General features: G+C 47.2%; 1 protein-coding gene across 1 annotated transcript in view; it reads left to right on the top strand.

Moving 5' to 3' along the window:
• EIF3B (eukaryotic translation initiation factor 3 subunit B) overlaps positions 1 to 24,154 on the top strand; it is a 356,055-nt gene that overhangs the window by 68,723 nt on the left and 263,178 nt on the right. Inside the window, exon 2 of the mRNA XM_069647617.1 lies at positions 18,407 to 18,599. Within this exon, the coding sequence (XP_069503718.1) occupies positions 18,407 to 18,599 (193 nt within the window). The remainder of the gene's footprint in view (positions 1 to 18,406; positions 18,600 to 24,154) is intronic.

Genomic DNA, 24,154 nt, shown 5'->3' with positions numbered 1-24,154 from the left:
GCTCACTACAGACCCATCACTACCGTGCCTTCCTTTCTCCAAATCATTGACAGAGTGGCCTATCTACAGATCCACGACTACCTGGAAGCCAACCACCTGCTAGGTTCTCGACAATTGGCTTTCCGTCGCCTCCATGGTACTGAAACAGCCCTGCTAGACCTAAAGACTAAAATTGAGGAGCTGGAGGACAGCAGAAAAATGGCATTGCCTCTTCTACTGGACTTGTCTGCATCCTTCGACCTGGTGGACCACGCAGTTTTATGCAACCACCTTAGGCTTGCTGCCAACTTCACTGGGGAAGCCATAGCATGGGTCCAATCATTTCTAGCTAATCGAACTATGAGGGTCTTCTCAACCTGCGCTGATCCTGTGGGACACCACATGTTATTTGGATCGGGATCCTGTGTCGCCCACCATGTCTAACATCTTCACCAAGCCACTGTTTGATAAGTTGGATACACTGGGCGCACCTACACAAATTATGCAGATGACACCCAGATCCTCATACCCCTTTTGGGCCACTATGAAACGGACCTGGCTCTGGTGAACAAAATATGCATCCTTATTCAGGCATGGATGGCAACCCACGGCCTCTGCCTGAATGACGATAAAACAGATACTGCTCCTCGGATCCGACACTAACCTAAATATATTCTCCCCAAACTATGCATCTTTTAACCTTGATAACAATATTACAGTTATGCCTGTAGTAAAAAAATGCTAGGTTTCTAGCTAGACTATGCTAGGTTTCTAGCTAGACTCCTCCCTCAACCTTAAAAAGCAAGCTAGCTCCCTCGCCTCCACAACAGCTTACACTTGCAAGCTAATCCGGCCTGCCGGACCATTCCTCTCCAGGGCCAGTTGTATCACCTTGGCCAATGCTCTAATCATGTCCAGGTTAGATTACTGCAACGCCCTGTACTCTGGAGCCAACAAATATGTCACTGACAAACTACAACGACTATAAAACAATGCCCTAAGAGCAGTGCTGAATGTCCCAAATAGAGACCACATCACGAAAATTCAGGAAAGAGACCCATTGGCTAAAAATAAGTCAGAATCTTCCTAAAATCCATCTCCATCACATCCAAATGTCTAAACAACCTTGCTCCCTCGTACCTAGCGGATAAAATCTCGAGGAGAACTACGACCCGGCCCACCAAAACTGACAATTCATTCATGCTTGAAACCCCTCGATTCAAGCAGACTACGGCCGGAGGAACCAGTTTCCCAGTCAAAGCGGCACATTCCTGGAACTCCCTCCCTATCGATCTCAGACGCCCACTACCGTACGTCAGATTTAGACAAAATGCTATCAAGTGTCTCCGCACCAATGACCTATAATCTCCTCGTCCTGTCTGACACCCCACCATCACCCTATACTTAGACTATGTTCAGAGCTGATCCCCGATTTGCACCTGATCAGCCAGATCCTGTATTAGACACTGTATCCATATGTATGTACACTGTATGCACACTATATAAGGCCCAGTCTGGTCCAGATTTGCACCCTGATCAGCTATATCTTGTATCATATTTTATATTATTCACTGTTTTATATTGCACTGTATTATATTGTATCGTTCTCACATGTATGTACGTGCCTGTAACTAAGCTTTGAGAATTCTTGTACTGTTGCGCCCGTCTACCTAAGGGTTTGGTGCGCATTAATAAACCGGTCAATTTCTTCCATCTATAAGATACTCTCCCATGCTTTCTAGCAATACCTGTTGTTCACCAAGCTTCTTATAGTCATACATTGCACTCAACGCGGGTCCCTAGTCATTGCCTTCAATGTACGTTTCTGCCCATTCTTTCAGTTCTTCTCTCTGCTAACCGTACTATGAGTTACTCTGGTGCTTCCTCTCTGTGGAGGCCCCGCCTCCGTTGAACTACCTCCTTCTACAGCTGCTAATTCCTGCTCTGTCGGTGGTGGGGGAAATGGTGTCACATGCACAGGGGGAGATAGTGCAGTTGGAACAGGCATGGGGGTGGCAATTGGGGTGGAGCAATGTGTATTGGTGCAATTGTGTAAATATTGCTTTGAGGACGAGTCTTGTTCGTTCAGAATTATATTTATTAGTTCATCTGATGCGTGGAACTCTTGATATTTTTTTGTATGTTTAATTGGATACTCCTTTCCCCTCTTCAGATATCCTCAATCATTCTGAGCTCTTCTAGTTCTGTGTTTGATTTATGTCTCTGTGCATGTTTCTCCCTACCTTTTTAATTGGAGGTTAGCTTCCTTCCTCCAGTCTCTTATGACGTCAAATGTCGCGGGGCGTGCTTTCTTGCGCAGCAGTACTGATTCTAAGTGTTCTATATGGGCCATCTCAAAAGTACCATCTTTCGGCCACTGCAAATCTACTACATGTCTGGTCTGCCTATGCCAAATTTCATTAAATATTATTGCCCCTATTCCATATTTTACATAGATTTCAAACGCTGGCGACCCTATGGGTGGCACAACCTGGCAAGTTTCCAAAGATTGTCTACAGCATTGGAAAATACCACTAGACAATTTCCCAGGCATATTGATCTTATTTATACCTTACCCTGGGTGTTTGATCTTGCAAGAGCAGCACGGCTCATCTGATCAATCAGTTTGTCTCTCAAGATGCAATTTGTCCGTATACAGACGCAACCAAGAATCGTGACTGCGTATCTGGCTCAATCTGCCTCGTTTCGGGACCCTCTCTTCGATGCTCTCTGGCCGCAGTGCGTCGATCAGGGATCAGCTGTGTACAGATTTGCAAAGGAGTCTCATCACTTCTACAGGGGCACCCCGAACGCCTTTCAATCCCGGTTCGACGGCCTCGTTCTCAATTCGGTTTCACCTTCTTTAAATCCAACGTACACGATGAAGCAAAAGGGGGAGGGTCCCTATTCGGGCGCCATTTTTGCCAGATCCTGAAGACCCTTGCATATGGAAACACGGCACAATCACCATACACTAAGTGATGCGACAGACATGAGGTTCGATTTCCAAGTACTAGGGTTTATTGCAAAGCAAATATTCTCAGTCGGCCGACTGAGTCTAACGTCTCACAATGTGTCACCCAGACCTCGTGAGATGCAAGAGAGCGAAAATTCTACAACATTATCATATATATGAGAAGACAATCGTACAATCTGACGCATCAAAACCGCCCATAATGTATCTTCTTGAGCTAGGGTTCGGTGATTGACCATTATGACACATTATGATACGTTCCTTACTCAATCTATATTACTCGTTTTAGCAACAGTTGCAGTTTTGCAGTATGCAGACATAGTTCTTTGTTATGAAGAACACAAGGTACTTGTTCAGCAAGGATACTGTGTTCGTAGGAGAGACTCATTCGAAAGCGTGTTATCTACTGGTGTCAATTCGTGAGCAAAGTGTCAGCCTGATCTAAGGAGAGCCCCGAAGGGGGGCCGCTAACAAAGTATAATTCATGCATTAACGGCCTGTTTCTACAGCTTCAGCGAGACTGGCAGGCACCTGGGCCGCTCATTAAATGCCTCTCTGCTCGCCTTCAAGGATTTGTGAGGGAGGAAAACAATATATTTCTGTTCTGTTTGGTATTTCTGTCTGGACCGGTCTCTCAACATGTAAACTGTGGCCTTGCTCCGCGCATAAAATAAATACATTTTGCAAAGCGTTGAACGGAAAGGAAGAGAAAGCAAATGGTGGATGTTAGTGCGAAACACTTTCACTTAAAGTCCCACTTACCAACACCCAAACTCTTAACATCCATTTGATCTACCGCCCGCCAGGCCCCATTGGCACCTTTGACGAAGATATTAACACTATCCTCTCCGGTAATCTCACAAGCTCCACCCAAGTTCTTACGCTGGGTGACTTTAATATGGGCTGCAATAATCCTGAAGACCACTCCGCCAGCACCATAGTCAACACTCTTTCGGAACTAGGTTTCACGCAAAGAAGTATGTCACCTACACATTCCAAAGGCGGAACACTTGATTGGGTAGCCGATATCTAGCTAACATTACAAATTTCACCACTAGCCTGGACCAACCATCATCTGGTCTCGTTCCTGCTTTCGACTGACAGATCCCCACCCCCACCCATTATCAGGGCACCGCCCACCCTCACAAGAAACAAAGGATGACAGCGGAAAGACTCATCCCAAACCTACTCCCTACACTTAACACGCTCCCAGACATCCTGGACCCAGAGACCCTGGTTGAAAAATATAGATCATGGCCACCTCACTGGACTTAATTGCCCCCCTTAAACTGAGACCTAGCAAACTGAATACGCATCTAAATAAATGGTACACACCATTCCTTAAAAATTTAAGGCAGCAAAAAAGGAATTGCGAGGCCACCTGGAAAAAATCCCCTTCAGCCGCAAATAAACAAACTTTTAAAACTAGCCACACTTTACAAAAAGGAAATTTACCTGGCTAAACACACTTCCTATGACTCTCGCATATCCCATGCGAAATCCAATACAAAGGAACTATTCTCCATCCTGAAAGAAATAGAAACTCCCATAGTACCTCCTGACACCTGTACTAAAGACAAAAACTGGTGTTAAGAAATCCAAAGTGCCCTAGCAAACAAAATTGCGACCCTCCAAAGTAAAATCGCCCGTAAAAAAAAGCATCCCTCAATGACGCCCTCCCCTCAAAAATACCAGACAAGCCTATGCTTACAGATCTCACTCGCTTCAACTTTTCTAAAGTTACGATTCCTGAAGTAGAAAAAATCATCCTGTCTCTGAAACCTTCCAATTGTCAGGGAGACCTGTGCCCGGCACAGCTCATCAAGGATGCCGCCCGTGACCTCTCCCCCTTCATCACGAAACTAATTAATGCCTCCTTCACCACTGGCTCTATCCCGACTAATCTGAAACAATCCTGGGTACTTCCACTTTTAAAAAAACCCACACTTGACCCAGCTACGCCCACAAACTACAGACCTATAACAACTGTTCCCTTTCTACAAAAAATCCTGTAGAAGGTTGCCTATGTACAAATTCAGAAGTACCTGGATGAACACCATCTACTAGGCTCCAGACAATCAGGGTTTCGTCCTCAACATGGGACTGAAACTGCTCAGATCGACACGCTTGGAGACAACGGCTAAGTTGCCCTACTCCTCCTCCTCCTTGATCTGTCTGCAGCTTTCGACCTGGTTGATTACTCTGTCCTCTGCATACATCAGCTCATTTCTCCGCTGAGGCTATCACCTGGATTACCTCTTTTCTCAACGGTAGAACCATGAGGGTCTTCTCACACACTGCAGCGGCTAACCCTATACCAATCACTTGTGGCGTCCCACAGGGCTCCTGTGTCTCTCCCACATTGTACAACATATTTACCAAGCCCCTTTTCGATGATTTGGATCATCTCGGTATCACATACACCAACTATGCAGATGATACCCCGATCCTCCTTCCGCTTTCTGGAGATTATGGAAAGGATTTGGCCTTGCTAAATAGAGTGTACATCATCCTCCAGGCATGGATGGCCCTACATGGATTATGCCTGAATGATGATAAAACGGAACTCATCCTTGGCACTACGTCCAGTTTAAAGAAACTTGGCCCCGCCTATAACTCTTTCATGATCGATGGCAACAACATTAAGGTCGGCCAAGAGGTCAAAACCTTGGGTTTTTACCTGGACTCGAATTTCTCCTTCAAAAGACAGGTGAGCACCCTATACGTGCAAATTAGTCGGCACAGCTAAACCATTTCTGTCTGACACTAGCTGCCTTACCCTCGCTAGAGCCCTCATATTGTCCCGCCTGGACTATTGCAATGCCCTCTATCTGGGATCCTCCAAGGCCATCACTAGTAAACTACTACAAACCCTTCAGAATAATGCTCTCAGAGCGGCCTTGGGCATCTCCAGTAGAGAGCACATATCAGGACTTAGTCAACAGTATAACTGGCTCTCCATTAATGACAAAATTCTCTTAAAAACTGCATCACTCACGCACAAATCCCTCAATAACGCTGCCCCTATCTACCCGATTAACAGATTCTATAGACAGTCCTCTCTGAGACCTACCAGAACTGCCTACAAAGACTGCCTCTCTGTCCCTAACTTTAAACGTGCCACCATAGGAGACAACAGCTTCCCAGTGAAAGCAGCCAAACTGTGGAATTCCTTACCGCCTAATCTCAGAGTGGACCTGCCCTACCAGAACTTCCGATCCAAGGTACTTTCATGGCTGAAAACGTAGGCCGTCTGTTACTCCACCGCCAGGCTGTCCCTTTTTCATGTTACCGACACACAATGTAATCGTGTGTGCCCTCCTGTTATATGTATATAATAACCATGTACCTCATGGTTGAAATGTATATCAGTGTACCATATTTTCTCTCTGTATACCCTATGACCTGTAACTAAGCTTCGCAAATTCTTGTAATGGCTGCGCCCTGATACCCTCTGGTACGCTCGCGCATTATAAATTATAAACAAACAAAATGGACGCCCTATGGTTATGCAGACGATTCCCTATTGGCGATGTAGGGCATATGATGCGATTGGTTTTCGACCAACATAATATACCTACTATGCTTTGGTAGGGTAGTTTCTAGACTTACAAGCGCTGGCTGGCCCCCAACCCACATAGCCATGCTTCCCGAATTTGTTTGTTTTTATAATGGCTCCAATGCACTCCATGCACATTTTCTTCCTCACCCTGCCTGCTTCCTCATCCCGCTTGGATCCCACCCCCTGCCCCCGTGTGCCTGTGTCTTCCGTGGAATCTCCTTCCTGGTTTTGGCTCTCCCTCTCGCCTCCCACGCTGCCCACTGCCTCTAATTGACTGATGCAACGGGTCATAACTGACCCTCCCAGGGCAGCCCTTGCGGCTAAGGGCGGCTCCTACAGTGGCTTCTCCAGAAAGTGTCAGCAGGTGTCCGCAGCTAACAAGCATCGACCAAAAAGCCCAGCCACGCTACATTATCCTACCTCTAAACTTTGAATGCTTGTGTATGCCATAGTTGGATGGAATTGTAAATGTTAGCATGCACCACACATAGATTACATCTAACAATTTGAGACACTGCACTGAAAGTTTGCTGAATTGTACCCCACCCCATAAGACTGTCACATAGTGCGCTCAAAGATTACTGGAAAGTTTTTTAGATGGATTCCCGAACATTACCTTGGGTCGCCTCTAGATAGAAATGCGATTGTTAGCATGTCCCACACCTAGATGGAATTTGTGAATGTCAACAGGTCACACACTTTGGTGGAATCATGACCATTAGCCTGCGTCGCATCTGTATAGAATAATACATGTCCCAGCACGTCACACACACTGATAGAAATGTGAATGTCAACATGTGCCACACTTGGAGATGAAATAGTGAACATTAGCCTAACTTCCATCTAGATAGAATGGAATTGTTAGCATGTGACACAATTGGGTGAATTGTGACTATTGGCATATGCTATACCTAGACGTAATCGTGAACATTGGCCGGCGTTGCATCTAGATGGGAGTGTGAAGGTCGGCATGTGCCACACTTAAATGGAATTGTGATTATTAGCACATGCCACACGTAGATGGACTTGTGAATGTTAGCATGTGCCACACCCAGACGTAATTGTGGACATTAGCCAGCGTTGCCTCTAGACATAATCGTGAAGGTCAGCATGTACCACTCCTGGACAGAAACATGAACATTAGCCAGCGTCTTACCTAGACACATCCGTAAAAACCAGCTGGTGTCGCATCTGGATAGGTTTAAAAATGTCAGCATGGGCCACAGTTGGATAGAATTGTGATTGTCAACATTTGCCCAAATAACCAACCCACTAACAATTTCACCCCTCTGCATATACCTCTCAAATTCTAACGAAACACAACAATCCGCACAAACTTCACTACACTGCAACAACAAAACAAACCACACATAGACTTGCACAACGACTACCAACCGGAAAACACCCCAGGCCCAGCCAATGGAATTCCGGGTTGAGGCCGCCAACAGCACATCACTGCTCTCTTGCACTTTTCCAGCTTATTCCCACTACTCACTCCCCCCACCCTTTTTCACAGCGCCAAGGGACCACTCCAGTGGTGATAGTGCGTGGTACAAATATCCTTTAACAACTTTAACCTCTTGTTTGGGGAGTTTAGGCCCTGAATATTCCATGCACACAACGCTATGATATCCTCCTGCCCATTAGTTTCGGTTACCTCTTCCCCATGGACCCCTGTTTTTAGGGTGCCAATCTTCCACCCCCTCATGGGAGCCACCATATCCACCCCTCCATAGTACAGATGACTGTCTCACGATCAACTTTAAAGACTTCCCTTCCCCCACCCCCAAACCATGCTTCAACTTTAACATCTTCCAAACCTAGCTTTGCTCCTACGAGGACCCGACTTGGAGGTTGGAAGAGAACTTCATCCTCCACCCGTCCTCCTACCATCTATGATTCCCTGGTACAGCATATCGTTCTATTGTGGCGTGGGATTTGCCCCCCCCCCCCACTTCACAACAATCATCCCTGCCCCTTGCCCCTGCCAGCACCCCAGGAGCAAATCTCCATGGCCTCACCCTCAGGTCTTCCTGGTTGGACCTCTCAAACGCTTCCCTCTGCCCACATTATGCCATTTCTGCAGTGACCCCCACTCTCCAACTGCCCCCCCCCCCCCCCCCCCCCCCCCCCCCCCTGGGCTGTCTTGATGCAAAACACCCTCCGCCACAAAGCGCACCAGCCATAGTCGTCCCTGATGGGTGAAATGCAGGGCTGTAGGGATCCCCCACCGATATGGAATTTCTTTTGTGCATAGCCATTCAGTCGCAGGACATAGGGCTTTGCTTTTCATTGCTTGCTGCGGCCAAGTCTTGGTACAGGGAGCGCAACATGTTCGGAAAGTTGATGGTTGACGTGGATCTGGGTGCTGTCATTATGCGCTCCTTGAGTAGGAAAATTGGACCCGGGTTAAAACATCTGCTGGCCTGTCCTGTGTCGTAGCGATCCTAGATCTAGCGCAATGTGTTATGTCGAACTCCATAACCTGATCTCCCGGCGCTTTGAGGATAGAGCGAAATATGTCTGCTATGAAGGCTGGCAGCTCCTCATTGCTTATTGTAGCAGAGATACCCCTGATGCGAATGCTCATGCGGGAATGGTTCTCCCTGTCCTTCAGCTTCTCTTCCATGGCTTTGCAGCGCGCCTCGAGTGACTCCAAACGCTTGGAACATTCCTCAACCACACATGATTGCTCACAGTGAATCATCCACTTCTGACACACTGTGATCCGCTTTTGCTATTCTCGTATCCAGAGCTGGAATTTTGTGGAAGAGCTCTTCTGTACTTGTCCGCCTTTGTGGACATTTGTGTAAACATGGCGGGCAGGGGTTCTACGTTATGCACTTGAACTGCCACGACCTCTGTTCGCTTTGCCTCCGTCTGCAGCAGGGTTGAGATGTCCCCTTGCTTCTTGCTCTTTGGGGTCTTGGCCATAGCTGATGGCATGAGGGGAGGCAGGACTCAGAGCTTTGCTCCAACTCGGCTGGTTTACTGCTCAGTATTTGTATTTTGTATTGATTTATATTGCGCAGCCTGCCAACGGGCATCAGGGCGCGTGTTTGGAAAGGTTACAGTGAGAAGTTACAGAAGGCAGTTACATATTATATAATATAAATATACATAGAGCAAAGAAATATACAAACATTTACAAAGGTAGTTAGTCGTCTCAGTATATACAGAGGTAGTCTAGGTGGCACAGCATGCAGTAGGTGTTTACCAAAGGGTGGCTGAAGCTTTGTCTTGCTCATAGAGCAATTGTTTTGCTCTGTTTTTGAAGGGAGGGGACATTCCTGAGATCATTGGGTAGTGAGTTCCAAAGCTTTGCTGCCAGGACTGGGAAGCTCGAGGCTCTGGCAGTCTGGAGCTTGAAGCTAGGTATGATGAGTGTGTGTGCTTGTGCAGATCTTCGAGGTCTGTAGGCTGTGTTGTGTGAAGCGCTCTGACAGGTAGGCCGGTGCTGCTGCGTTCTGTGCTTTGTGGCTTAGAACAAGTGTTTTGAGGGCGATACGGTGTCCAGTCATAATATCGAAAAAATAAAGTCGAATGACAAAAAAGTCGAATCAATAATGTCGGAAAAAAAAAAGTCGAATTTGTTTTTTTATTATTTATATTTTTTTTTTGGGTTTGGTAAGTAAAAAAAAAAGGGGTAAAATAAAAAAAAATTAGAAAAAAGGGGGGTTGGGGGGGAACCCCCCCATTTCGAATAAAAAACGTATTAAAAAAAAATTCGACTTTTTTTTTTTTCGAGATTATTTTTTCGACATTTTGACTTTCGATTTTATTGATTTCGATTTTATGTCTAGGAACCGGGCGATACGCCGTGAAATGGGGAGCCAGCGTAATTTGCGTCTAGTGGAAGAGATGTGGGCGCGCCTAGGTATGTTAAGAGCAGCCCGGATGGCGTTATTCTGGGTTACCTGCAGTTTGTCAATGTTTCTTTGACTTGTTCCAAGGTAAAGGGCATTGCAGTAGTCAATTTTGGATAAGATGAGGGTTCTGGCAAGGATAAGACAATTGTCCATAGATAAGAAGGGACGGCAAGCAGTGATCAGTTTGCACGTGTACGCAGATGCTGAAACTACTGAGTTGGTTTGTCTGCTGAGAGAGAGGGTGGAGTCTAGGTATATTCCAAGTGTTTTAGTGACATTGGTGACCTTGATGATGTGACCATCAATGTTGAAGGCATCATATTTGCTGTCAAGTTTTGAGAGTTTAGATTGAGAGCCTAGGATGAGTAGCTCAGTTTTCTCATCGTTTAGGCTGAGACCGTGGTTGGCCATCCACACCTGGATGACGGTATAGACTGCATTGAGAGCTTTGAGGTCAGTTACTTAATCACCAGTGATGGGGATGAGTATCTGGGTGTCATCTGCATAATTTGTGTAGGTGACACACAGATGGTCAAGAATATCAAAGAGTGGTTTAGTAAAGACGTTATAGAACGTGGGTGATACGCACAAGCCTTGTGGCACTCCGCAAGGGACATACCCTGGGTCAGCAGCGGCCAGAGGTGAAAAGACTCGGATCTGTTGGCAAGGAATGAGCTTATCTAGGAGGTGGCTGCATTGGAGAAGTGGGCGGCTGTTTTGAGATGCTGGCAAAGGATTTGGTGGTCCACCAGATCGAAGGCGGCGGATAGATCTAGGAGGAGTAAGAGCGCTTGTTTGCCTTTTGTCTTTCAAATCCTCAATTTGTGTTTTTAAATCTAATAGAGCTGTCTCAGTGCCGTGTCTCAGCCGGAAACCAGATTGCCTGAGTCCTAATAAGTTTTTCTTATCGAGATAATCTTGAATTTGGAGATGTGCAGCATGGTCCAGGATTTTTAGGAGGTAGGGTACCGTGGTGATGGGCCTATAGTTGGTGGGGTTACTAGGGTCTAGGTTTTTTGATTAAGGGGATTACCCAAGCATCCTTGAGGTTATTTGGTACAATGCCAGATTTAAGAGGAGTTGATGAAGGAAGTTATAAAGGGAGCGAGCTCAGACGCTGCTTCCTTTACGATTGGTGCTGGGCAGGCGTCGCATTGACAATTAGATGGTTTTAGCTTCTTGATGATATTTTCCACTTCCCTAATGGTAAGCGGTGAGAAGCTAAAAGGTTTGAAGGAATGATTGGGGGATGAGAAGTTGGAGGGTTGGGTGTTACCTGCTGAGTCAAGGAGATGTGTTTTTTTTAGTGTTGATTTTGGCTTGGAGTAAAGTCATTTTGTTGAGTAGTGCTTTTTGAATGTTAGCACACCATTCAGTGTCAGGGGTGCATGTGTCAATGGGGGCAGCTGGGGACTTCTTATTGGGGATTTTAAAGAGTTCCTTAGTATTGGATTGAGCTTGTATGATCCAGTTATAGACTTCTTTTTTTGCCGCTATTATGACTTCTTTGTACGAGAGGGTGATGGATAGAAGGTTAATTTTATTTACTGGCGTAGGTGAGTTTCTCCAGAGAGACTCAGCTTTACGTTTAGCTTTATGAAGTTCTCGTAGGTGTTGGGTGAACCAGGAATTAAGGTGGTTGCGTGATTTTTCTTTGCGTTGTTTAAGTGGGGCAATGCAATCCAAGGCTTTTAACATAGCTCGATTGTAGGTGTCCACCAGGATGGTAGGGTCAGCACAGGTTGTGGAGACCGAATTTAATAGTGGGAGGATGAGTGGAAGTAGTTTCTCAGTTGTGATATCCTTCTTGTTACGAGTGAGTGAGTGTGGGTGGCGCAGTACAAGGTTTATCCACGGATGGGCAAGAATTGATGGAGAATGTCAGGCGAGGGCAGTGGACCCTGCGGGTGTTGCACACCTCCAAGACCTCCTCCCGATTTTCCAATATGCAGCCTATTCCATCTGTGCTTCGTCCTGGCACCCACTTCCAGCACACGGGCCTCCCAAGTCGACTGAGTGAACCACACCCCAGGTGTCGCTGAAGGGCTGCAACTGGGGGCGTCCTCAGTTAAGCAAAGGCCCCGGAAGTAGCCATGGCTCACCGGCTGTCTCAATAGCCTCCTGTAGACCCAGGTGGCACCAGCTCTCTCCAAGCGCTCCTTGCCCTTCAGGCCCCTCTTTGTACTTCTGGATCACAAGTTTTCTAATCAGGCGGACCCCTATATTCCTATAGAGGTCCCTCCCTGCTGGGTCGTTGTAGGTTAATATGCTTGTTAGCACTGGTAGGCTGCTGTGTTTTGCTATCCTCGCACCTTCCGCTTAATGCAGCACCTCATCGTGGCCTAGGGTTACCACAGCTGGAAGGGAGGACTTCAATCTCCTCTTCCCGCTCACTCTTACAGGCACCAGCCCGTGCTTCTCCGGTGCCTTCCCGGTGATGTGCTGCTCCTCTATGCGCGCTACACATTACTGCCACATCTTTACTACCCACCTTTCCCCTCATAACCGCCTCCTCTGTTCTGGCAAAACCACAAGGCCACCGCACATTACAGAAATGCACTATAAAAGACAACTCTACATTACCATTCATTTGGGTAGTAATAATACTTTTACAGCACTTACGCGATGTATCGGCATGAAGCACTAAAAAACTGGATATGATTTAATTTGATGTTGATGATTCTTGATAAAAGGGACGCTTGTGAGAGACTTGGTTTCTTTGATAATGTAAAATTGTTGCAACAAATGAATTGTTCAATGACTAACACAATAGAACACTTGTAAGACTAAGTGCCTTTGGTAGTTTTTTTTAAGGGCCTTTTTACAACTTGAAGAGTAGTTCACTTTTTAGTGTGTATGTTAACTTGATGCAAAACGTTTGTCTTAAATCTACTCTGAACTTGTATAATACCTTTTTTTAACCAGCTTGTTAAAATAGGTTTACTGAAGCCAGTTTGTCCCATTGACCCCCCCCTTTTCCCATTTGTTTTATTGCCATTTCGTTCATACATCTTGTAAAAGAAACGCAAACAGTTAATGGGACTTCCCATCCCCCAACACTCTCCCTTGCTCCATTATTGAACAGATTATACCCTGTTTTTTGCTTCATCAGTCTGCGGGCCCTCCTTCATTTTTACATGCCTTCTTTGCTCCCACCTTCCTCCCCATCCCGTTGATTTGTTGATTCCTCTGTGCCCCCTTTTGGAGGCGTAGGGGGTGGAGGGCCCTCTGACACCCATTTCTAGAGTCCTTAATAAGGAATTGCATTACCAAATCCCAGTCCTTTAAGCATTTCTGGTGGTCTCCCTGGAGCCAGTATGTTATCCTTTCCATGGCTACTAGATTCCATATCTTCCCTACCCATTTGTGTTCCATAGGTGCTTTGATTTCCATTTGCGGGTGATGATCAGGGCTCCGGCCAGGATCATGTAGAATTTGCATTGATCTTTTGTGGGCAGGTCCTCCAACTCTCCATCTAAGCCCATTATGGATAGGCCAAGGTTATCCTCCCCTTCCACTCCTAGTATTTCTTTTACCGCTTCCTGGATCACACTCCAGAATGGTTGTATATTCGAGCATTGCCACCATGTATGACTCCAGTTTCCTACTTGCCCGCAACCCCTCCAGCAGAGCTTAGATGTTGATGGGTAGAATTTTGACAATCTTACAGGGGGTGAGGCACCATTGGTACATCATCCTTGTCCAGATTTCCTATCTGTATTGATTGTGCCAGTTTGGGGATGTTTGCCCATAGAGCTGTCCATTGGTCCATGCTTACTGGTTGGGTTGCTTCCCTTTCCCAGCTGACCATGTAGTGTCTCTCCCCCCGTTTCCTCCCCTACTTTGAGCTGGGCATAAAGTGCTCCCACTAGGTCTTTGTCACCCGCGTTGGTGGTGATGAATTTTTCGAATGGTGTCTGCTCTCTTGTTGCTCCTCTTACTTGGGGGTCTTGGGTCTTGCCCTAGCTAGGTGCTGCATCAGCTTGTCCATTTTTTGTGAATCTTCCCTCTTTTGCAAGGCTTTCTCATTTGTATCCACTCTGGTTTCAAGTGCTTGCAGGTCTCTCTTCGCTTCCTTTATAGCCCCTGTTGGGTCCTCTTTCATTCTGTCTAGTTGGGATTGGATCATGCTTGCCAAGCTCTGGAAGTATTGCTTAAGGAATTTTTGTGTGACATTTTGTTACTCTTCTTGAGGTGATTCCTATTCCCCCTGCCCCCGATCTGTTTCCAGGTTGGTATTGGGCTGGGGTCCCCCTCCTTTCTCCACATTTTTGTATTGCCCCTTCGTGTTTCTTCTTATTTCCATTCGTCAGGGCCTGGGTCTCTTTCCCTTAGTTCTAAGACCTCTTGTTTCGGAGAGCTAGGTAGGCTATGGGGTTGGAGTACGGTGGGGTGTGACCCCTTGCTCCTCCCAGGGTTTGGTTTATGGATTCTCTCCTGATTCTTAAAGGTGGCTATGCCAGGTTTTGGGGTGGTCTCACATTTGTGGTTGTGGGTCCATGTCTTTGCTGCTCTTGCCTGCCTTTATTTTGTGGCTGTGGGGACTCCTTGCTACCCCCATTATTGGTAAGGGCTTTGAGATCTGGGGTGTGAGTTTCCGGTCCCTCCTTGGGCCTCTATGGCATTACAGCTTTGAAGGGATTGTTGGGTTTACCCTTGTTTGGCGTATTCTCCTGCCGGTTATTCCTAATCTTCCCTTGAATGCGGATTACTGGTGAAGGTGGGGCTCTGCCATGGGGTACTGTATCCCTCTGAGGGAAGAATGAGGCCTTGTTGCTAAATATGTTGCTCCTCGGGTCTCCTGGCAGGGAGGTGTTGAGATAAGGGGGGGTGTGGGGTTTTGTTAAGAGGCGTTTCCCCTTTCAATCCTGTACTCGACTCCTCCCGATCTGGCTCCACCCCAGTGTTACTACATTTTGCCGGAGCAGGCTTGCCTTGATGGGGCTCCTGCTTCAGTGCTACAGACGCTCCGACATAGGTGTCACTGTCTGCTGATCTGGGGGTTGTGGGCACCTTGTGTCCCTGAGGTAGGTCGCACCCGCTCCACTGCCTGGGCCCTTTCTGATGCGGTCCCTGCATCCCCGGGCTGCTCGCGCGTTGGACAGCTCTCCAGGGGACTTCTGGGCCACATGGTCGTTTGGCTGGCGTCTTTACCCATTGGCACCTCGGGTGTGCGATCACTGCGGATCCTGCTGATTTTAGTTGGACCGGGTCCAGGTTGCCCCCGCGGCTTGTTGATTCATTGGCGTGGTGGTTGGTTTACCCCCTTCCGCTCTGGATACATGGGAGTATCAGAGGCAGATTGGGTAGCGTATTTTGGCTAGTTTTGTGCAGATGGGTCGGAGTCATAATGGGGTGGTCACAAGTAATGGTCTGTGAAACTCATTTCTTGAAATCGGCAGATTTTGGGGAACAGGTTGTACAGAGGGCAGGGCACGAAATTGAGATTTGGTGAGGAGCTAAAACCAGTTCCTTGGTGTCGGGCATCACCCTGTAGACAGGAGCTCCCGCAGAGGAACTAGGAGCTACCAGAGATTCTCCTCTTTTTGTCCATTTTGTATCAACCATTGTGTTTAAATGCGTATTAAATGTGTTTTTAATTCTTCTTTATTAACATTCTGAAATATTTGAAGTTAATGCCGCATTTATGTGTTATGAAGGCACCAGTTGGACTGAGGAGCCAAAAGTAGCTCCTGGTAGCAGTTGCTTTCAAGCTAACCAGGCTATGCTATGCTAGAAGCAGGCGCAAAATAGCTCCCAGCTCCCCTCAATTTTGAACCCTGAAGGGTGCTAAATGGCTTTAGTTCCTCCCCTAGCCCTAGCCCTAATGGGATAGCCAATTATCTACTTAAGTCAGCAAGAATGTCTGGGCTAAGACATAATCCACACTTTTTGTTAACATACTTGCCACTGGTACTTTCCCCCCACTTGGTCTAGGGCATGCATTGTCCCAATATATAAAAGAGGGGATAGAGCCAGTCCTGTTTATCGACCTATAGCGTTAATTGATGCAGATAGTAAGGTATTTGCATCGATTGTGCAATCTCATCTGGCGGTGTGGGCTACCGGGACAGGAAGAATTGCGAAACGTCAGGCAGGCTTTAGGAGCAAGATGGTGACAACAGTAAATGGGCTTGCATTCAATTGTGGTTAGCATTTGGCCTGGGGTAGGAAATATGATTCGATATATGGTGCTTCCCTAGATCTGTGTGTGGCTGTTGATGCATTTGATTGGGGTCGCTTATGGGCAAACCTACAAGCTTGGGGCATTCCGGCAGTTCTGCGTTGGTCTATACTCCAGAACTGATATTAAAGTGTGATTGAATAATTTTGACTTATCACAGAGCATTCCTACTGCCAAAGGGGGTGTGACGGGGTTTTGTTATAGCTCTGTCTATTTAATCCTTATCTCAATGACATTGAGGTCACTTTTTTCTCCCAAGTTGCAAATTCTTTTATGATGCTTAGCCTAAGCAGATTACTTTTTCTTATTGTCACCGCAACAAATCTCTTAACGTCTAAGCAATTTATACTCTATATGGAAGACCATGCTTTGATAGTTAATCCTGCAAAGTCCAAAGTAATTCAGTTTACTAGTTCAAGGAAGATGTGTACATTTTAATAGTATAATGGGAATGTAAGTGTCTATTTGAGATTTCTGGTTAACGCAAGATCCTCTCTGAATAGTATTTGTATCTGGTTTAACGAGCGTGCCTTTAAATTGGCGTGCAAATGAAAAGGATTGAAACAAAATTTGCAAAGTTCTTGTTAAAACTGGCTAGCAGATACTAGGAGGCCAAAATTATTCCCAAACTGCTTTATGGAATTGAAACGTATTCACTAGTTATGTTGGTCACCTATAGATTCTGGAGGGGAAAATCTGGAAAAGAACGTTGAATTTTCCAAAGAGATTTCCAGTTGCTGCTATAATATTTAATCTTGGCATTTTTCCGCTAAGATCAAGAGCATACTGGATAATTCTATCACTTCTGCGTGTAATTCTCTGTCCTGTGGAGGAATCTCTGTATACAGACTTTAAGTCCATTTATGTAGAGCAATGTTGTACTGGGATAGAAGCTATACAGGGCTTATGTAATACAATTTTAGTATCCACGTTGCTCTATTCTGGATTTGGTGAAATGTTCAGTGAGTGAAGATATCTTTATATCAACATGACTGGCTGTTCACTTTGGAGTCATTACGTTCTTATCCATCCTTGGCACTCTTGAGGAGTGATTATAAAAGTTGGGGTGGGGTGTTTTGGCTCCATTGCTCAGTATGTATCCCGATAAACCAACTCGAGCACTTTCGATGGAATTTTATCTACTCCAAGCAAATTGTTGATTTGTCAACTGATTAAAAGCTTCTGCAGTTTTTGCAAGCTAACGGGATCTTTAGAAATGATTAAACATTGGGTGCTAGAATGTGAAGCGTTGGGCCATTTGGAACAGTGTATTTGGGAAAGGTTTTCCAGCATAATTTGGCGGGACGTACCACCTTGATAGTGATTGGGAATCACATGGCTTATAAATGCATTGAAAGAGGAAGTCTTAATGTTGGTTGTAAGATGGAATAAGCGTGATGATTTTGAGTTTATGTATGTATTGAAAAGAAATGTGTAAATGATTTTTAACCTTTTTCTCTTATTGGTGGTATAACTTTGTTGTGATACTTGTATTTTTTCAACCAATAAAAATAAAAACATAAGTACTCCCATAGTTAAGCTCTTGAGCCACCTATTCATGATGCTTTTATGATGGTAATTAATCTTTAGATTCTCAGGCTTAATGCCCCTGGCCGAGAACATGTAGGCCTTATACACACCCCTTACTATTACTAGGCTTTAGTCTGGGATATGCCATGCACAATACTTGAGACCAGCGAGTCTATTACCAAACCTGGATGAGACAAGTATGGCACTTTATACCCCATCTTAACACCATTTGAATCATACTTGTGTGTCAGATAAATTGGATCCTCAACACCCACCTGCTCACTTGTTACTTTTTCTGTACTCCATAGAGTTACTGGGAGACATCCTTAAAGATCAGCCCCAAGAAGCGGATGGTATCGATTCAGTGGTTGTGGTGGACAATGTTCCCCAAGTTGGACCCGATCGGCTTGAGAAACTGAAGAATGTCATCCACAAAATCTTTACAAAATTTGGTAAAATTGTAAATGAATTTTACCCAGATGCTGATGGAAAGACAAAGGGGTGAGTGGTTATGAAGGATATTGTTAACAATGTTTTTCTTTAGCATGGTGGGTGAACCTGAGTAGCAGTATTCTTTTGCGCAGTGTTACTGACTTGCTTGGGTGTAAAACCAAAGTGAACAGTTGTAGCAGACCATTATGAAGCATCAGCTTACATTTATGTTTCTACACCGTTGACCAGTTAGGTCTCATTTCTGTGGGCCTACTTGTGGGAATTGTGTTAATATAAAGTAGAGTTTTAGCTAAGTGGGCAAGTTGTAATTGCTTATGCTACGTGTCTGACCAGTTTTCAATTGTTTTCTTTTAAATAAATGTGTACAAGTATTGAGTCTTTCACGTAAGCTATTATGCTTGTTAAATGTTTAACAAAATTGTATATCTCAGTTGATTCCTCTTAACCCTCGGATGTGCCCTCGGTTTCTTGTTCTTGGGTCGTCTTATCTTGCATTATCCTCAGTATTCCCCTTTCTTTGCTTTTTTGTTAGTGAAGGGCTAAAAAAACAGGGCGGTTTTGCAAGTGAGCTCTAGCCGAGCAGAAAATGAGGGGGTACTTATACGTCCCATCATATTTCCACCATACCTTTTGGAAGATAGGCACATGATTTTTTTGTTTTTGTTTTTTTTTGCATACCAGTGTGGCATCCTACTTTATGTGGGTCCCTGTGCATGTGTGGCAATTGCCACTGCACCTGTCATTTTCTCTGCGGTATAGATCGGACCTGTGCAGTACCACATCGTTCTTCCTTCCATTTTTTTGTGGTCTTATTCTCCCCTCATCCCAGACATTGCTTTTGTTTTTTCCTCCTGCTTATGACGGGGCATAAATGCATTGCTGCATTTCTTTCCAATGGGTGTCTTTAGCCGGTAGCGGATCACATTCCTCTGCCTTGAGTGTTTGGGGCCAGAGAACCAGTGAGATGCTTGCTTTTGTTGAGACATTTTCAATTCATGGCCTAAGTAATCTACTTCAGCGTTGGAGGAAGCTTTTGACTGCCCAGCTCCAAAGCACCTCCAGGATTTAATGCCTCACACAAGATGGCGATAAGTGATTTTTCTTTTCAGATCGCCCCCCCCCCCCCGCCGCCCCCCCCCCCCCCCCCCTCAGGCTGCTGGCCATCTGCTTACTGGAATTTCTGGTTATGAGATATTTCAATCTCAGGCTCTAGTGTTACTGGGACTTGTCTTGAGGATCCCTGCACAGGGGTCAATCTGGATACTGGGCTCATCCCTAGGAGGCTAAGTCAACTGCCAAGATTGAGGATCCTCCATGGGGGATAATACTTGTGCTCACTCAAAGATTCCCTCAGTGAGAGGTAAGACATCAAATGATGACACCTGGGCTCCCCCTTGCGGGCCTAACGTTAACAGGTCTTTACCCTAGTTTCACGCAACCAGGGCTAATCTTTTTACTGGGCCTGCCAGAAGATCACTTACCAATGGCTAATAAATCAGAAGCTCAACCTAGAACTAGGCTTTCTCAAAGTGCCACATCCAGTCAGGCCTAAATCTACACACAAGCCTGTTATAACGCATATCAAATCATCGGAGCCTGACACCATGTCTTATACGGTTCTGGAATCATGTGGGACCACAAGCACAGAGTCCTATGCAGAAATGACTGGCACCTCTGAATTATGATTCAGAGGTACTCCTAGTTCCTTTAGGGAAAGAGATTTTGCTCCATGAGTTTAGCGGTCTGCCTCAACACATATGTTAAGCCCCATGTCTTCTCCACTACATAGGTCTATCTGGGGCTGGCCAAGCCGACCTGACTTCTATGGTGTCTTGGTCGTTCTCTGGTACCTCGGAGGACTACCTAACCACCCCAAGGCAGAATTAGCTAGACATATTATGATACTTTCTTTGCATCCTGTGCTAATGAAGGAATATTTCAAGGACTTGTTTCGTGACCTAATCCCGAAACCTCGAGAACCGGTTTGAAATGCCTGAAAAGGTACCAGAGCCTCCAATCATATAATGGTGACTCTTTTGGCACCACCATCTTTTGCACCAGAAACCGCACATGATCATACGGGTCCTTCTACTGATCCCACAGAACAGGAGGATGACACTGTAGAGGAAGAGAAAATTCCCTCCTCTGTAAGAGTGCTCATTAGCCGGTCATGTGGCACAGCGAGTAGAGTGCTCGCTTTGACATCCGTGCAGAGCCTGCTGATGCAGGTTCGAATCCATGACATCCGTGCAGAGCCTACTGACGCAGGTTCGAATCCCGGCGGGGCCAAACTCAGCCTTTCATCGATAAATGAGCACAACACACCGTGGGTAATAAGCAGTGCTCAGATACCTGAGGGTTCGTAGCGCTATATAAATGCCAAATTATTATTATGAGAGGCTGTTAAGCAAGATTGTATGCAGTACCCTTATGGTGAACCACAATAACCCTGACCACCTGGTGATAGGGACCCAACCTTTGGTATAATTCTGAACTACACAGGTTGGTAGTGTGGCTGAGCAGCCAGGCTTATTTCAAGATGGGTCAATGTGGGCAGTAATGTTGCAACAAGAGTTTCACGGTAAGTTATTCAAATAAACTCCTAAACTCAAGGTTTCTTGATAAAACTATTATTCATTTATTTCACAGTCAGTTGTATAAGCCATCTTCAGAAAGGAGCAATATATGTAACAATTCAAATACACTTCAAAATGTACTTAGTTTCACTAAATCAGATGATGCCCATTGGGGAGGCACACAGGTGACTTAAATAGTTGGGACACTGTGGACATTGATTTATCACTGGTACATTTTAGAGCAATACAGAGTTTGGTGTAACAGAAGAGACGAATAAAACAAAGGTTAACAAATAATTCACAAACTGGTGAGTACTTTTGGAACCTTACAATGCAGAGTAAATTGACCCTTTCTTGTGGGGAAAGGCCAAAAGGGCAAATCACAAAGTCGGAGCTAAAGAAGAGTCTCTCAGGGAGCCAGGACAGCCAATGTTAATTGCACAATGTCCAAGGAAGCTGAAGATCTTCTTTGCTGATTGGTAAAAAGTACTGCTCATTAGGGGGGGGGCGCTCGAGAGCCCGACGAAGATGGCTGCAGGCCCGTGAAGCTCTCTGGCACCCTCAGACATTTGGGTGCTATCCTGCCGACTTTGTTGCTGACTTTACACCCAGGTGGGGTGTGCCAGCGTTACTCATCTCTGTGCCCCTTAAGAGCATCGGGTGGTGCACGGTTTTGCGGTGCGGCTACTGTGTTCTACCCGGTGGTCCCTGTGCAGAGTGGAGGAGGGGTGGTCCTGGTGCGGGCGCACTGCGAGGAGGCCCTGTGTGCTGCCCGGCTCGGATGTGGAGGTTGTGCAGTGACTAGCCCCCCTGCTTGTGAACTGTTGCTGCGGGCTTGGGGGGGAGGGGGGGGGCGCTGCCCCGAGTGTGCGCCAGAGTGGGTGCGGCTGCTGTGGTAAGGGCCTGACTGGAGGGCCTGTGTGCTGTCCCGCCTGGTGGGGAGGCGGCCTCTGTGGACTGTTGGTGCGGACTCTGGAGGGGCTGCTCCGAGTGCGCAGAAGCTGAGGCGCTGGGAGCGCTGTGCCGTGCAGTCACTGGGGCGCTGGGAGTATCGCGGCCACCTGCGGTTTGCGGTGGCAGCCGCGTAGCTGCGGGGACCCCGATGGAGAGCAGGCTTGACGGGGGAGCCTGTCCGCTGCAGGGTGGTGTGGTGGAGTCGGGCCGCTGTAGGGACTGCCCCCTGGGGGCCTTTGCCGCGGAGGCTGTTGCAGTGCAGCGTTGGGATCCCTGCTGGCGATGTCGGCTGTTGCGTGGGCTGTTGCGGCCGCGCCCCCCCACCCCCCCCAGCCCTGAACTCCTTGGTGGTGGACAGGAGCGGGGCTGCGCTGTTGGGCGCGCTGCTGACGCCGGCTCTCCGGATGCCTCTGTCATAGTCCTTGGGCCGGACTCGGAGGCTGGAGAGGCTTTGGTGGCCTCCTGAAGATCGACGGTGCTGAGGCTGCTCTCCATGTCCTGGTGAGCTTAATGAGGCTGTCTGTGTGGGATTTGCTGCTTCTGTATGCTTGGAATGACCTCTTTACCTGGAGCCCCTGACTGTTGACTGAATCTCCACGCTGGTGGCACGGTGGGGGCTTTGCGCCTTTCGACCCCGCCCTGCCCCCCCCCTCCCAATCTGTGGCTCTGTTGGACTTTGGGCGTGGAGTGCGCCGGATGGATCACTGAAGGTGTTGCGGGGGGCTGGTGCCGCAAGGAGGGGCTTTTGCATTGGAAATACTGGTTGGTGCATGGGCTTTTGTACCCCCTCCCCCCTCGCACATGTCAAAGGCGGGCAAGGGTGGCAAGCAACAAGCCAAGCTACATTTCGAGGTTCCCGCCCAAGCTAAATCCAATGGGGTCATGGTTGATTTTCCGGAGCAGGGCACCTCTGCCTTGGGGGCGGATCCCTCATCGGCGCTTCAGGATATTAAGGTCGTGCTTGTGCAGTTACAGTATGGGATACAGTCTCTTGATGGAAAGCTGGACACATTGACCTGCAAGGTGGACCACATGCAGGTCCGTCTGGACAAGCATGGGGAACGGTTGGATGAGGCGGAGGGACGGATTTCCGGATTGGAGGAAGTTGCAAGTTTGGTGTCTGGAGCAATGGCTGGGGTGAGGGGAGCTCTGAATGAGCTTGGGGAGAAGCAGGAGGATTTTGAATCCCGCTCGAGGCGGCATAACGTCGAGTGGGTGGATCAGAGGGACATGGAGAGCTTGGTTCAAGGCTTTTTGAAGGAGGTACTGGGCCCGGAGGGGTTCTCCCCAATATGTGTGGTGGAGAGAGCTCATAGGATTCCTAGTGGGAAGAGGCCGGTCCCGGGAGCCCCTCGAGGCCGCTGATAGCTCGCCTGCTGAACTACCGGGTCAGGGATACTGTGCTTCGGAACGCGAGGGGGGTGGGGGGAAAGGCACTGTCACTTACAGGGGGATGTCATTGGGTTTTTCCCTGACTTTTCGGATAAGGTGCAAGCTACCCGGAAGACTTTTCTGGATGTGAAGAAACGGTTAAGGGACAGAAACATGAAATACGCCATGTTATACCCAGCCTGGCTCCGAGTGGAGCATAAGGGCAAGTCACTTTTTTCAGTCTCCTGGGGAAGCGACGTCCTTTTTAGATATGCTGCCGGAAGAATCTGGACAGTGAAGGGTTCCATGGGTCTGATGAGGGGGCAGAAGTATGTTTGGTCTTGGATCACTGATGCTGGCAGGATATTCGGAGTTGGTTGTTTCTTTTGAGGCGGAAGTCGGAGCTTTATAAGGGGCTGCTGGTGGGTCGGGCTGGTAGCTTCCCTCAGTGCGAAAGCTGGTTGATATTATGTTGAGGGTTGTTGACTTGTTGGTGGGTTGGGCTTTTTGGCACAAATGGGGGGGGGGGGGTGGTCATGGGGGGATTTGCGGGGGGGGGGGGGGGAACCGGGGGCTGAGTAGACACCGACAAGTTGGGGGGGGGGGGGGTTGTCAGTAGGGGGCAGCGGGTGGGGGGGGAGTTGTTGGAGGGGGGAACGGGGGGACTACTGGCACGAGGTATGCATTTTTTGGGTAGGTCGG

This window comes from Ambystoma mexicanum, chromosome 2q (genome assembly GCF_040938575.1).
Source record: "Ambystoma mexicanum isolate Mex_15411 chromosome 2q, UKY_AmexF1_1, whole genome shotgun sequence".
Lineage (NCBI taxonomy): Eukaryota > Metazoa > Chordata > Amphibia > Caudata > Ambystomatidae > Ambystoma > Ambystoma mexicanum.
The sequence above is the reverse complement of the archived record's forward strand: the minus strand, read 5'-3'. Positions and strand labels throughout refer to the sequence as shown.